We start from the raw sequence: 14,305 nt of genomic DNA, 5'->3' as shown, positions 1-14,305 counted from the left end.
TCCCAGTCTAAGTTGTAAAATGAGGCCATTTTCCTTCTGCTAAAACCAAACCTGACAAAAGACCCTCCTGCAGAAACGCACACCTGCCTTTCTTCTCTGAGGCCCTCACCTCCACCCCTTTGTCTCGGCTTCTGTGTGTGATCTGGAGAAACAAAAAACCTCTTTGTATTCTGGAAGGAAAGGCTTTTCAGAAACGCAAAACAACATTAACCTTTTCCCCCCAATTGCATTCAACACATGGGGTGACTATAAACCAGGGGGATCAGGAAGAAATTAGTTCAAAATCCAGATGAGAAAAAAAGAGGTGCCTTCCTGTCTTCAAAATACCTAGACCTGCACATTTCCCCCTTGGGGAGCAATTCAGAAACCCCCATGTCGTGCTCCAGCCCCTCCAGGGTGGCCCTTCCTTCTGGGCTGCCGCCTGGCTATTCCTGGGCGTCTGCCGCCTGTGTGTGCGGGGGAGGGTGGGGGTGTGGGGGTGTGGAGCAGCAGTCTCCCCGTGTCAGTAAAGCTGCCTTACACCCGCGCCCCTACACACCCATGCTGGTACTTCCGAGACCCGGAATTTGTCAATTCTGCCTCCATGTCACCCTGGCTCTTCTAGGAGTGTCGAGGCTACACCAATCCAGAAAGAGATCCTCTTTATGTGCACTTCTCTGTGTTCTATGAAGATGACCAGAAACAATCATGCAAAACGAACAAAGGGATTACAAATTAATCTGCCCTCGCTGGCTCCTCTGACTGCAAAGATACAATTACAAACCCAGGATTTGCAAGAGACCTAAATTCCTCATTAATCTCCACTATCGTTCCTATCACTGTTTTTTTCCCCCGTCCCTAAGCTTTTTTCTTAGGCAGGACATGAGAAGGAGCTATGTTCTCTCTCCACTCAGCAGTAACTGAAAAATATGTCCTTAACATTTCAAAAAGCAGATCGCCCCTGTGCCATAACCGCTAAAGCGTGGAGGTGAAATGGGATGAGTGTCCTTTACGTCACCATCTGTCTAAATTAATGAATTTAAACACGCATAACCTAAACCTGCGGTTTCTTTGGAAAGCATGAATTTGATACTCCAGAAAAATTTCAGGGTCTAAGAATCTCCAATTTCTTTACATTATACATGCTTTGATATAGCATATCTGGACTGTTCAGCAACAGGCAGCGAATGGTCTCTAAATTGCATTTTGCATGTGCGTCTGCTCTGTTTGGCCATCTGGAGCTGGGGCCTGCAGAGAGAGCAGGTTCTGGCATCTTCCTGCCAGGCTCACTCCATGGGTCAGTGCTATAGTGTAATCAAAAAGCAGTGGGGGCTTCTCTCCTTCTCTTTCCCAGACATGCCTGCAAACTCCATTTGGGCAGAGGCTCTGCCAGTGACATTTCTGCTCTGGGAACCACAGACACATACTCCTACTGAGAGAAGAGAGATTCCATGAGCTGGAGATGGGGGGTAGGGGTAGGGGGACCGAATCATTCAGACCACCTGTTATTATATTAAACCCAGCACACAGTTCACAGTGGCTGCTTGTCTACATGCCATGGTGGATCCCAGTTCTGTTTTTCTCTGACTAAATACCTGCCCATGTTCTTCGAACTCAGGCTAAACAGAAAGCAAACTGGGTGAGGTTTCCCCAAATGGTGTCAGAAAGCCTCTAATCAGAGGCGCATTTCTGCAAGGTCCTGCTCTTACCTGGGTATGGCACTCTTCCTTTGGTGACCAGCTCTGTGAGTAAAATTCCAAAAGACCACACATCAGACTTGATTGTGAACCTGCCATACAGGGCTGCTTCAGGGGCCGTCCACTTAATGGGGAATTTTGCACCTGCAGAATAAACAACTGGTTATTCATGAGGCAGAGGGCACGGGATGGTATGGTGGTATGGTGTGGGGGAGGGAAAGCACTTGGAAGCCACTTTCACAGGAGCAGGTTTAGAGAGAACAGGGAGGGGGTGAAACAGGAATGCACTGGGCTTGAGATGTGCGCCAGGAAGTTCTGTTGAAATGGGCTATGTGTCCCCAAGGTCTCCCACACTCACAGCAGAGAAAGGATTTTCCCCTGGCAAGTCCCCTCCCTATACTTGCTTTCTCTCCTCTGCCCTTTTCCTCCATAGCAGCCATCTTGACCCCTGGGATAGTTTTTTCTTCTCCACTATATGATTACTTTTTTTTTTTTTTAATCTCTTCACCTTTCTTCTACTAGCCAGAAAGGGTATTATTTAATGTTTGCTTTTTTCTTTTTGAGACACAGTCTCGCTCTGTTGCCCCGGGTATAGTGCAGTGGCATCATTATAGCTCACTGCAACCTCCAACTCCTGGGCTCGAGCAATCCTCCTGCCTCAGCCTCCCGAGTAGCTGGGACTACAGGCATGCAACACCACGCCTGGCTAATTTTTCTATTTTTAGTAGAGACAGGGTCTCACTCTTGCTCAGGTTGGTCTTGAACTCCTGAGCTCAAGCAGTTCTCCCCTCTAAGCCTCCCAGAGTGCTAGGATTACAGGTGTGAACCTCCGCGTCTGGCCTAATGTTTATTTTTTAAAGAGCAATGTTGCCTCTATGACTGTCTTGGGAGTCTCTGACTTTTGAAGACCAGGGAGCAAATTCATGCCAAAGTCAGTAGAGTTTTTCCTTTCAAATTTCTCTCATCATTAAAAGAATCCTCTCTCTGAACCAAAAGGAAGGGTGGGGTCCACCCTGTTCTTTACTATGTTTGATGTGTGTGTAGGGTATTAAAAGGGATTGGGCAGCCTGTCTGTGTTCATAAATGTTAGGCTCAGCAATTACAGAGCAGTTCCAGATATTTCATTGAACAAACTAAAAGAAAAACACAAGGAATTTTTATTACTGATATAAACACAATTATAGTTAATTCTGCTTAGGAGCTCCTAAAAAAATCATACAAAGTCTAACAAAATCAGAAATTTTCATAGTATCTTCTATAAAAAGACACTATGTGCAAAAGTGACAAATAATTAAAATCTTTAAATTAGTGTGGTTTTAATAACCAGAAGTATGATAAATTACAGCAATTATTTGGTTTTAAATACAGTATATGATAACATCTTTAGTAAATCTACCCTGGCATTTTATGGCAACATAATTTTCCTCTCCATCTCCTTCTATGCTCATGTGAAATGAAATTATAAAAAGAAAATCTTACTATTATGTGGCATCTCACATTAACACTGGAGCAGAAAAGTTATTCTACAGTCTTTTTCCCTTTAATGCATTGAGTTATTTTTAATTAGCTATGTTCCTCAAGCATAATTATTTGTATCTTTCCTTATATGCTGGATAATTCCACACAAGACCTGGTATTCTCTGAATAGTCATTTTGTTTCTAAAGTTTCTTTCAAAGCATTCTTTTTACACTTCCTTTCCTTGAGCATTCTGTTCACGCAGCTTTGGCCTCTGAGCCGCTGGGATTAATGTGATAGATTTTCTTCAGTGTCGAGAGCAGACTTTGCCCTGGACCAAGCCTCAGCTGGAGTTCTCTTACTTCAGAGAATTAAAGGTATATTAAATTCATTCCTATTTAAACCATCTCTCGAGCCAAATGGCTTAGAAATTTCTGCCCATCTCTGAAGCAAATGGAACATTTTTCTCTGCTGTGCAGACAAATCCCGTAACTAAAACGACAAGCAAAAAGGAGCCTTTCTTCTTGGAATCACTCAACGTTGGGTGAAGGTGCATGTATTGCTGAAAGCAAACGAGTTAAAATTTGGATACAATCATTTTGGATTTTCTGAGAGATTTCATACTTTCAGATTTAAAAAAGGTCAATTTGTCAGCCACTTGCACTAGTCTGCTTTATTATTTTCTCATTTTATAATTTATATTAAGGATTATAACATGTAAACCTTCAAAAAAAAAGATAAAACAAAGGCTGTGTAGTATAACGGGTCTTCGATAGGAATTAATTTGTAGATATGTGCTATGGTTTAGTAGTAGGAGCTAATTTAAATAAATTTATTTTGTATTAGTTTTCTGAGATAAGCAATATATTATATTCATACCAAGCAATATATTTATAATATATTTGTAGGGACAAAGAATAAATATCTTCATCCAACTGCTACTTCTTTTCTGTCTTCAAATAGTAGGCACTTTTGACAAAATAAACTTCTCTAAAGATAACTCATATTTTCCTTTTCAAGGAGGACAAAAGGTTAAATTTAAGCAGCAATAAGTATTAACCCTTTGCACTTGGATGTCGAGTGTGACTCGACACGGTTAGCAAAAATTATAGAGATTAAAATTACTCTTTGAATGTATCAATAATTTGAAATATAAAAAAATTCAAATAAGTTTATATGAAAAGAAACTCTAGTTTTTTATTCTACTGCCACACTTTGTAAAATCTGGGGTATTTAAAAAATTAAATCCCAAGTAGAATAAAGGAATCGAGACTAAAGCAAGCGAGTGCAAAGGATTAATGATTAACTGAGGTTTCTACTGAAAAGAACTGATTGATGCTTACTCTTACTCTACTCATTTCATTACCTGTATTTCCCCTTATCTTGGTTCCCACCTCTTGAGGGTACTAAGCTATTGGCCCTAAAATGCAGCTCTAAAAGGCCTCGAGTTAACTGGGGATTTTTGGCAGGGGTCTTTGCAAATGGCCATCCAGATTGCACAATGCAAAACTCCTGTCTGTGTGAACAGTATCCCTAAGGTTGTTGAGTACAAGACCTGTCTAATCCCACAGGTGGCCTTGCTAGGAGCTGCTGCAATGGGCTCTTTGCTTGGATGAAGTTAGGAGAGCTCAGACACTGGTAAGGATAGATCTCCTGGGTGTAACTATGGTCTTTCCTTTGAAAATGAAGTTCTGTCTCTCAGATATTTTCCCAGATGGCAGGCATAAAGTCAGGATCAAAGTCGTCTTCTAAACAGTATGGATTTGTAGAAAAATGGAGAAAATGTCAGGAGAACTATATTATAATTAACTTGCTATTGTTATGTAACTACCTGATTTGCTCTATGAAATTCTGTCTGGGAGCAGGATTCAAATACCAACACAGTTTTCTCTCCTTTGCATTTTATTGGATGAAATACAGCAAACCATGTAGGTAACAATCATCCGTGTCACTGACCTTGAGCTTTGGAGCACACTGTAACGCTCAGTGTACTTGTTCCATGTTTATATGAATTAAAAAAAGGAGTTGTCACTCTGTTTTTCATTTCTTACTGAATTGGTTTAACAGTTTAAGATTCCTTTAAGCCAATACACAAAGGCCATAATATGTATGTATGGACTTGGAAGCATCTTTCCATTGGATGTTTTCTAGGTACTGCTTGCAAGTTTTACCAATCTCTCAGGATAAACTCATTGGTGAAACCTCAACTTGGTGCTGCCACCAGGCCAGTATCCCTGGAACTTCCAGGTATCTTTGTACTTTAGTCATTCAACTCCGAGGAACAGTTTATAAGACCAGTTGGCCTTAGGGTGAATCACTTCCTGTGGTGAGTAAATACACCAGTGTTTTCTTTTTTTTTGTTGTTTTTCTTTTTCTCATTCTCACCATCCAAAGGAACATACCAGTGTTTTAAATAATTTCTTATACATACGTCAATTTTATTTCTCTAAATTCTGTCAAGATAAGAAAAGAGTGGTCACAAGCTCTGAGTAACAATAAGTGATCTTAATCACTCTGTGGTTGCAATGACTATCTTGACGCCAATGGTGCCTGCGTTTACATCACTGGACGAGACCTCTCTCTTGAGATCCTGACTTGTGTAACTGATTTCCTCCTCAATGTCTCCACTGGGATGTCTCAAAAAGCTCCTCAAATACAACAGCCAAAATTTATCTTCCCCACAATTTGGCTTCTTTTTCAATCTTTGCTGCCTTTGTAAACCACCCAGCTGATGATACCCAAATTCCAAGATTCATCCTCATCTGGATGCTCTGATTTTCCATCACTGTGCACTCAGATACCAGCACAGTACCTGCCTGGAGGAGGAGCTCAATGCGTCTTCACCCGATGATCTTCAGCCTCTCCTCTTTGCTGCCCTCCATTTCCATACAGAACCCATTTAACCCTGACTGTTTCATACTCTCGAATGTGTCTAGTCCTCTTCACCTTCTCTGCCCTCACTCTAGTCCTCATGAGCTCAGCATCACCTGCCTGGACACTGGAGTAGCCTTCCAACTGCATCTGCGTGCACCATCTGTCCCTATCTACTTCTCCAGCCTCTTCTTGTCATCCCAGACTTGCCTTTCTCTGCTCCCCTCTTTACCCCACAACTCTCCATTGCCTCTCTTTGACTGCTTTGCAAGTCTCAAGCTCCTTCCTGCTTTAGGGCCATAGGACAGGCTGTTCCTTTTGTCAAAACTCCCTGCCTGGTGGCTAACTCCTACTCTTACTCCTCCTTTGATCTTAGCCTAAGTGTTACTCACACGGGGAACCTGTGCCTGATCACTAAAGGCTGGGGTAGGTTTCCTAGTTCTGTGCTGCCAGAGCATCTTCCTCTTTGTTACTATTAAAGTGCAAGGAGTACATGAGTTGCCTGAAGTATGTGTCTCACAATAGATGGATACGGTCCTTGAGCACGGGAGCTTGTCTTTCAGGATGACCACTGATCTCCAGTACTGAGCCCAGTGCCCAGAAGGCATTTGATACACGGGTGTGGAATGAATGAATGGGTAGCTGGTCAGCTGGCCGGCCCTTCCAGCCCTCCCTGTTTGCTGAATAACCACAGTTCCTCATGGGGCTTATTGTGAGCTCCCTCCCACCGATGAACCCTCTCCTTGTCCCTGGTGACGCACCTGTGTCACTGTCTCCATCTGGATGCTCTCGTGAGGGAATGACAACTGCCAACTACCACGGACAGCATCTGCCACTACACACTAAGGGAACTTAAAAGCACCCAGAAAACTCTATATTTTTACTGTCAAATGTGGTGTGTTTAGATCCCCTTTGGGTCTGAGTGATCTGAGTGAGGTAGGGGGAATCCCAGACTTGGCTCTGTGAGGAGAATGAACCCGTGCCACTGGGCTGCCACAGAAAGACAAGGTGGCAAGAGGCCTCGGGAGTGTCCACAGAAAAAGAAAGTGGAAAATCCTTCTCTTGATAGACTGGGATGAAAGCAGGTGACTAGATACCATGTAGCCCTGGTCTTTCTCATTTCAAATAAGGCCAATAATCATCCATGTTTCAAGTAAGAGAAAAAAGAGGGTTGTGGATTTGTTAAAAGTTTGTCCACAAAATCAATAACAAAAACGCCACTACTGCTGGGCTGGTTTGTTCTTTCTTCCCATCACAGATATTTCTGGAGTTTTCCCCATGTGCCCAGCATCGTACTTGGTGCTGGAAGAACAACGGTGAACACAACCTCTGGCTGTCCTGGAGCTGGAAGCTTAGTTTGAGGAGGAGATAAAATAAATGAATGGCTACTATACATGTCAACTACCATAAAGTGCTATAAAGGATAATAAAATGAAGTATGTGGATAGATTTTGTGGGGCTTTGTGACCTGCACTAGGATTTTGGATTCTGTCCTAAGCGTGATGGGAAGCCACTGGGCTCATGAGCAGAAGTGCGATGACTTCTCACCTTGTTCCTTCTCGTCTTTGAAACATGGAAGATGAACACATCAATATCTTGAGAATGATATGTGATGAGATAGAATGGGAAAAGTATTTTGACTTTTCAAACTCTTAAGAAGCGTCATGACATTTCAAGGCCCACGGGTGTCTATCGGCAATTAGCAAATGGGTAGCATATGCTTCCACTGTCACTTCTGTCATGTTTATTTAACTAGTGGCTCTTGTCACATTTGTGCTATTTTAGTGCACTGTCTCACATTTGAATAATACCAATAGTCTCAGGAACAAAGGAGTAAAACTTAGCATACTCCAACACTTTGTAAAGCTCAAACATTTCTATGGGAAATGCATCAATTATTTTTTCTGAGTTTATTCTTCCCTGATGTTCTTCCTTTCTTTCTAAGCATTTTGTTTGTCTCCACTGTCTTTTTCATACTCCCACTCTCTAATTATAAGTGTCTTAGAGGACTCAGTGTTCCAGACTCTTCTCTTTCCATATATTCCCTTAGGCAACACACCCTCTCTTATGACCAACCCTGCCCATTGCTACATGAATGGGGCTGGCCATACCATTCAGACACTGACTCTCATATGAAGTCTTGGGTCCTTATTTTAAAATATCTAAGGGACAAAGCCTCTAGGGTGTTCTATCTTTAACTCAAATATGGCGACTGCATATTTGCATTTATTTTTTCACCAAATTATCTTACTATGAGTAAGGTTATAAAGGAGATTCTTATACTAGGTGAAAAATTTCACTAACTGAATTATAAAGCTAATTTTTGCTTTAATATTCTAGGATAGAAATGGAATCCATTTTGTTACTATCCTCTTTCTGGGGGTTAGATCACCATTCTGCCAGGCCTTAAGGTGAAAACCCTAAAAGCCAGCTGGGACTGCTCTCTCCTGAAACCCCCAGATCTAGCCCAGCACCAAGGCCTCTTGTTTCCCTCTTTGACATCTCTTAAATTTGCCCTTCCCTTTTGAGATTCACTGTCGAAATCTGACTTGTCTCTTTACTTCTGCTAAGTCCTCCTGGCTTCAGCTCATTGTTCTTCCAACTAGTCACTTGAATTTGCAGCTTTCTAACGTCACTCCCTCTCCAACCACACAGTTCATTCCCTACTGCGTTAAGTCAAATTCCCTCACCTGGTTTTCAAAAACCCATATGTCCATTCAACTTTGGTTCTTGCTGCCCTCAACATGTAGTTAATCTGATTTAGTTTGCTTTCCTGTGACCTATACCCTGCACCTGGCAGGACTGTACTTGCTTCTTTCACATTAGCTTGTTCCAATGCCTTCTCTCCTTCCATCTGCTTAGCAGAAGACTACTCAACTCAAGTCCCACCTCCTTTATGAAGTCATCTGTGATTACTCCAGCCTTCCTGACCCTCCAGTGCACTTAGAGCCAATGCTATCAACGACAGTTTAATGCTTGATAATAGCAGATAACACAATAGCTAAACATATATCGAGTGCTAAGTGTCAGGCATCATGTGAAGTGCTGTACACATATGAGGTAGATACTAGTAATAGTCCTGTTTTACAGATGAGAAAACTGCACACAGAGAGGAAAACGATGTGCCAAAGGACATGTGCTAATGGTGCAATTGGAATTTGACCTGGAGGAGACTGGCTCCAGGGCCCAAGCACTTAAACACTATACTCTATTCTGCCACGTCCATGTCTCCTCCATGTCTTTCTACGAGTTCTTGCATGTGTTATTTTTTAAATCTCCTTAAGTAGAATGTAAATCCTTTGCGGCTGGAGACCAAGTTTTAGATTATACTTATGTTTCTTCATAGTAACTTGCCTAAGGCTGGTTAAACAGCAACTGCCCAATAAATGCTTTAACAGGCTAAAGGGTCAACCCAGGCAGTAATTCATCCAACACACTAATGGCCAAAGAAATTCTCTCCTTTTACACAGACTTATTCAAACTAAACACCAAGAGCGACAATATGGTGGTATAACAAACTAATACTTTCTCCACTTTCAAGAATTAGAGGAATAGAATCTTCCTTTCCTGTTCCTCTAGGACAGCCTGATTGAATGCTCTGGATTTTCAAGTGAAAGCAGGATGACTGGCCACATTCATTATGTCAGGATGGCCCATCTCAACCCCAAGTCACATTCCAGTTAATGAGGTCCCTCCATCCCTGGTGGCCAGGGAATCTGCTTTTCACTTCTGCCTCAAATAGAAACAGTTCTTAATTGATTCAGTTACTTCCTGTACTTCATGCATTGAGACGATGGCAGTGGCATTTCAAATGCTCACATGAAGACTTCAGATACTTTTGCTCCCAAGTCCACCTGCACTAAGTGTACACAAAAGTTGGCTGGGAAACGGGCGTGCATGCTCTTCAGTGACAACGCAAAGAGTCCCAGCTGTGGGCTGAGCTGAGATTGAGTGGCCGCTTGTGGAAGGGGGCTGCATGATCATTTAGAAAAGTGGCTCCAGAGTCAGGCAGCCCCGGGCTTGCATGCTGGATTTGCTGGGTGACTATTTAAAACCTCCCTGAGTCTCAGTCTCCTTGTCTATAAACTGGAAGTGATAACCTCATGAAGTTGTGGTGAGAGTTATAATAGACGTTAATATAAAGGGCTCAGCACAGCATCTGGCACCTGGTAATAGCTAAATCAACACCAGCATTTATTTTATTTGGCTAGAAATGCAAAGGCAGTGAGTTGCACTGGCAAATGACCACAAAGCTCCAGGCCATCGGCAATGCCAAAGCTCTCCAAACTTCAAGAGAGGGAAAGAGGTTGAAGAAAACCCAATAGACTCATCAATCAATCACTGAAAATTTATTGAGTGTCCATGAAGTCCCCAGCATGGTGTGAGGCACTTCTGGGAAAACCAAGCAAGGTCACTTCTGGCCCTAGGAGTTTCCAGGAAGCTGCAGACAGAGCTCACAGGCAAACCCAAGAGAGAACTAAACTACGTGGGCTTTAGGAAGAAGAGTGCTCAGAAGAGAGAGGAAAAGAGGACGTGAATAGGGAATGAGGACTCCAGGGGAGGTGGCCACACTGAAGTGATGCAGTGTGTCCCTGAGGAAGGGAGGGTCAGGGTAGGGGCCAGGACAGGCCTGGGTGGGGCCCAACTCACACCATGGCTCTTAGGGGGGAGCTAGACTGACACGTGTTGTTCCCCCCTGGTCCCCAAGCCAATTCCATAGTCTTGTTTCAGAGAATATTCCCTCTGGCTGAAAACTGGGCCAAGGAGGAAAAGGTGAAGCCAGTCAGGATAAAAGCAGCCAAATCCTTCCTACAGAGAATACAAGCTGTACTCTAATAGCATTTTCAAGGAGAAGTGGCTTTAGCTTCAACAACAGACACTTTTTCTGAACCAAAGAGCCACCCAGAGCCCTCTTTAATTATGAAGCCACAAACTCTGCAAATTATTATATACAATATTTAATAATGTGCAACTTTAAAGTTGCCCTGGGGAATAAAAGAAAAGAAATCATGAGCTTTGCCAATAACAGGAAGTTGGTTACACGGGGGGAGGTGAGAGGCGGGACTAGGACAGGATATCCCGTGAAGGAAGCATAATCAAAGCTGACCTGACCTGGAGCTTTGTGGTCATTCAAACCAAACAATGATTTCAAACCCAGTGAAACCTGGCACAACAAAACTCAGATTTTCCACGCTAGGGCCACGGGAATGACTTTCAGATTTCCCAAATGCTTCTGAAGTAAGACAACTGTGTGTCTTCCAGTCATCCCTGCTGACACATTCTGTTGAAATTTCTACTTTAAGTTTATAAGTTTTAGCCCCAAGTTTATAAAATAAAAATAAATGAAAAGTAAATGGTACAATGGGTGGAGATTACATTCCATTTGAGATTTCAGCATAATGGTGGGCAGGGAGTTTGGGAAGGAAGGAGACGGGGAGTAAGGAGGAGCGCTGTCTCACTGGGAACGTGGCTGGAGGAAGGACAAAGTCAGGCCAAGGAAGACAAGCACCGAGGACCAGAAGCTGGGCCTGAACATGTTACAAAGACAAGGTTGATTAACTAGGCACAGACTCAAAGACTGGTTGGGTTGATTCCATGGATGGAATATTCAGGTTGAGACGGGTGAAAGGTCCAGCAGTGGGAATTAAAAACATAACCCAGGACAACTAGAGGACAGAGGGGCACAGACTCGGCCACCAGGGAGAATGGGGACAAGGCTGGGGTCCAGGTGTTAACCCTGGGGTCTTGCTGTCAAAAGGACCGGCAAGAAGATGACTGTGGAAGGTCATGAGACCTTCCATGGTGGCTGTGACATTCCTCCTAAATACCTATGGGGCAGCCAGAGGTGAAGGGAGGACATGCTGGCTGCTTGCCTTTCCCCATCACCCTCCTCACAGTGGTGACCAATGACAACTCAGGACAATTCTCAGGGGCAACATGAAAGTAAAGAATAAATTTAATGAGCATCTCCTGAAATCATGGGTGTATGGTCCCTTTACTCTTAGGAAGGAAATCTGAGAACCACCAAGGGAACCTTCCCTGCTGCACAGACCGAGTTAAGGGGGCTTATTTAAGTGGTTGCCTTGGATGGAACCAGGGAAAGGAGGAACCCTGTTTGCTATTCTAGAACACTGAGGCTCTGAATAATTCCAATCATCCTTCCAGCTTTCCAAGAGCCAATGAGGAAGCAATATCAGAATAAAAATTCTGATTCACAGCCTCCATCGGGTAAATACCACGTCTGTGGACTTCTGATCCAGAACAAAAGACAAGAAAGCTGTGTGCAGAGCGCTGTAACCATCTGCGTGCTGCTGCTCAGGCTGGTGAGAACTCACCTGAGTCACAGACAGATGTCTGGGAGGCAGCTCAACATAGAAATGATTCCAAGAATCCAGCCATCCCTGGAAGAGGCAGTGCCCCGAGTCAGTCTGACTTCATGCCACACAGTGTGCCAGCAGCCAGGACAACCCTGGGTTTGGGGATACTGCTTGGGAACAGTTGGAGGTCATGTTGCGGCTTGATTGGGAGTTCATAAAAAAATGAAGGATGAGAGGATATTCGGGAGACAAGCACCACTTTGGGGCTGCTTTTTTAAACTGCCCCCCGTCAATCTGGCACAGTGCCCGTGCCATGGGACCTCCACTGGGGAGACCAGAGAGATGATGCCGAGCACCCTCTTTGGCTGGAGGAAATGAAGGCTTCAAAACTGGGGCAGTTTTCATAAGCGTTGCCTGTCTCTGATTATCCAGATGATGCAAATGCAGTAGTTCTTTTTGCCAGCAAAGCAAGACAAGGAAGCCAAATGACATTTTTGATGTTTGATGGCAGCCTGTAGTTCCTATTTACACACTTTAAAATCACAGAGGGTGACCATCTGCTTCCTTCTTAACGATTACCAAAAAATCGTTAAAGTGAAATGGGCCAACTGAGGACTTTGCTCTTGACCATTCAAAAAGCACCACCTAAGTAAGGCTCTGCCCAAAACAGCACAAAGGAAAGGAGATAAAGGACAGATAAAGAAAGCAGAGTCAGAGAGTTGCCCCAGGGTGGAAGTGGAAGAAACCAGTCTCATCTCCTTCCCCTAAACAGTTTTAATCTTAACAGAGAGACTGGAGTAAGAAAGGGTGATTTAAAGTCCCCTTTCTTTTAATTTTAATCTTTGGATTTCAACACATTCTTTCTAGGAGGAAAATGAATGTGCTGTACAATTCATCTCCATTTCCCTGCCAGTCTGACCTGCTCCCCCTGACTATTAATCTGGGCCCTGAAGCTCCACAGTGGCTCAGCAGATAAACAAAGCAGTCCCTCCCAGAAATGCGGTGGAATCGAGGAGCTTTAAGTGATAGAATACAAATGAAGGAGCTTTTCTGCCTAGTGACCGAAGTGTACAGAACTCGGGATCTGGGAAGCTTGATTGCAAGCAGCGCGGTTCAGGCATACAACTCAGCTCAGCAAAGACATGTCTGACCTCTTGGAGGGCAGGGCATTCTGCAGGGGACATCCCCTGTCCACTGGGCCTCTCCCCGCCCCCAGACAGCCGGCAGGAAGATAAACTCCCAACATGGGCACGGGGGTGTGGTCTGGTCATTTCATGGCGGCACTGGAATTAGGAGCTAAGGAGTTTCCTGCTCAGTACTTAAAACAATGGCTTGCATTTGAAAGGGTTTGCTTTTTGTCAAAGGATGGGTTTGCTTCTTTAGTAGGGGAAGAATTAGATTAAATTCAATAATGAAAAGGCTTTTCCCCCCCCTCCCGCTTCCCTCCCCTGACATTTGCTGTTCAGGTCACAGCGCACGGTGAGGGAATGGCAATGCTGCTGTTGACAGAGAACAAGAAATTCATGCGCTGACGGGGGCAGAGGGAGGGCATCTCATGGCGAGATCAGCCTTGATCTGCCACCGGATTACAGGGGCCTCAGAAGCGGCTGATTAATAATTCTGCAGGAGCCCTTGAGCTGCAAAGCTGGTGCTCTGAGTCTAATAATCCCCAGTCTTTGTAATACAAAGGAAGGACAGGAATTCACAGCTCTGAATTGTGAAATTCAAAATTTAAAAGAAACAGGGATCCACTTCTTCCTGACTGTGTTTGTCAACCTAGCTGCCTGCTTGTTTGTGTTAAATGGCTACTGTGCTTTTTGAATCTAAAATCTGATTATATTTAATTAGTACAGGCATCTGGGATTTCTAATACACAAAGAGTTATTAAAGTAACAAATCTTTCTAAAATATGTTCTCTATGAAAGAATGTGTTAATTTATGCAGTAACAATTTTTTAACATGAAATAATTAACATGAAAACTGCA

At 43.5% G+C, this 14,305-nt stretch overlaps 1 protein-coding gene across 6 annotated transcripts in view; it reads right to left on the bottom strand.

The window, feature by feature from the left end:
• FYN (FYN proto-oncogene, Src family tyrosine kinase) overlaps positions 1-14,305 on the bottom strand; it is a 200,712-nt gene that overhangs the window by 10,346 nt on the left and 176,061 nt on the right. For all 6 annotated transcript variants that reach the window (XM_012753105.3, XM_012753111.3, XM_012753108.3 and 3 more), the window contains one exon: positions 1,689-1,820. In XM_012753105.3, the coding sequence (XP_012608559.1) occupies positions 1,689-1,820 (132 nt within the window). The remainder of the gene's footprint in view (positions 1-1,688; positions 1,821-14,305) is intronic.

Source organism: Microcebus murinus, chromosome 5 (genome assembly GCF_040939455.1).
Source record: "Microcebus murinus isolate Inina chromosome 5, M.murinus_Inina_mat1.0, whole genome shotgun sequence".
NCBI classification, from domain to species: Eukaryota; Metazoa; Chordata; class Mammalia; order Primates; family Cheirogaleidae; genus Microcebus; species Microcebus murinus.
This window is presented reverse-complemented; position numbering and strand designations above follow the sequence as displayed.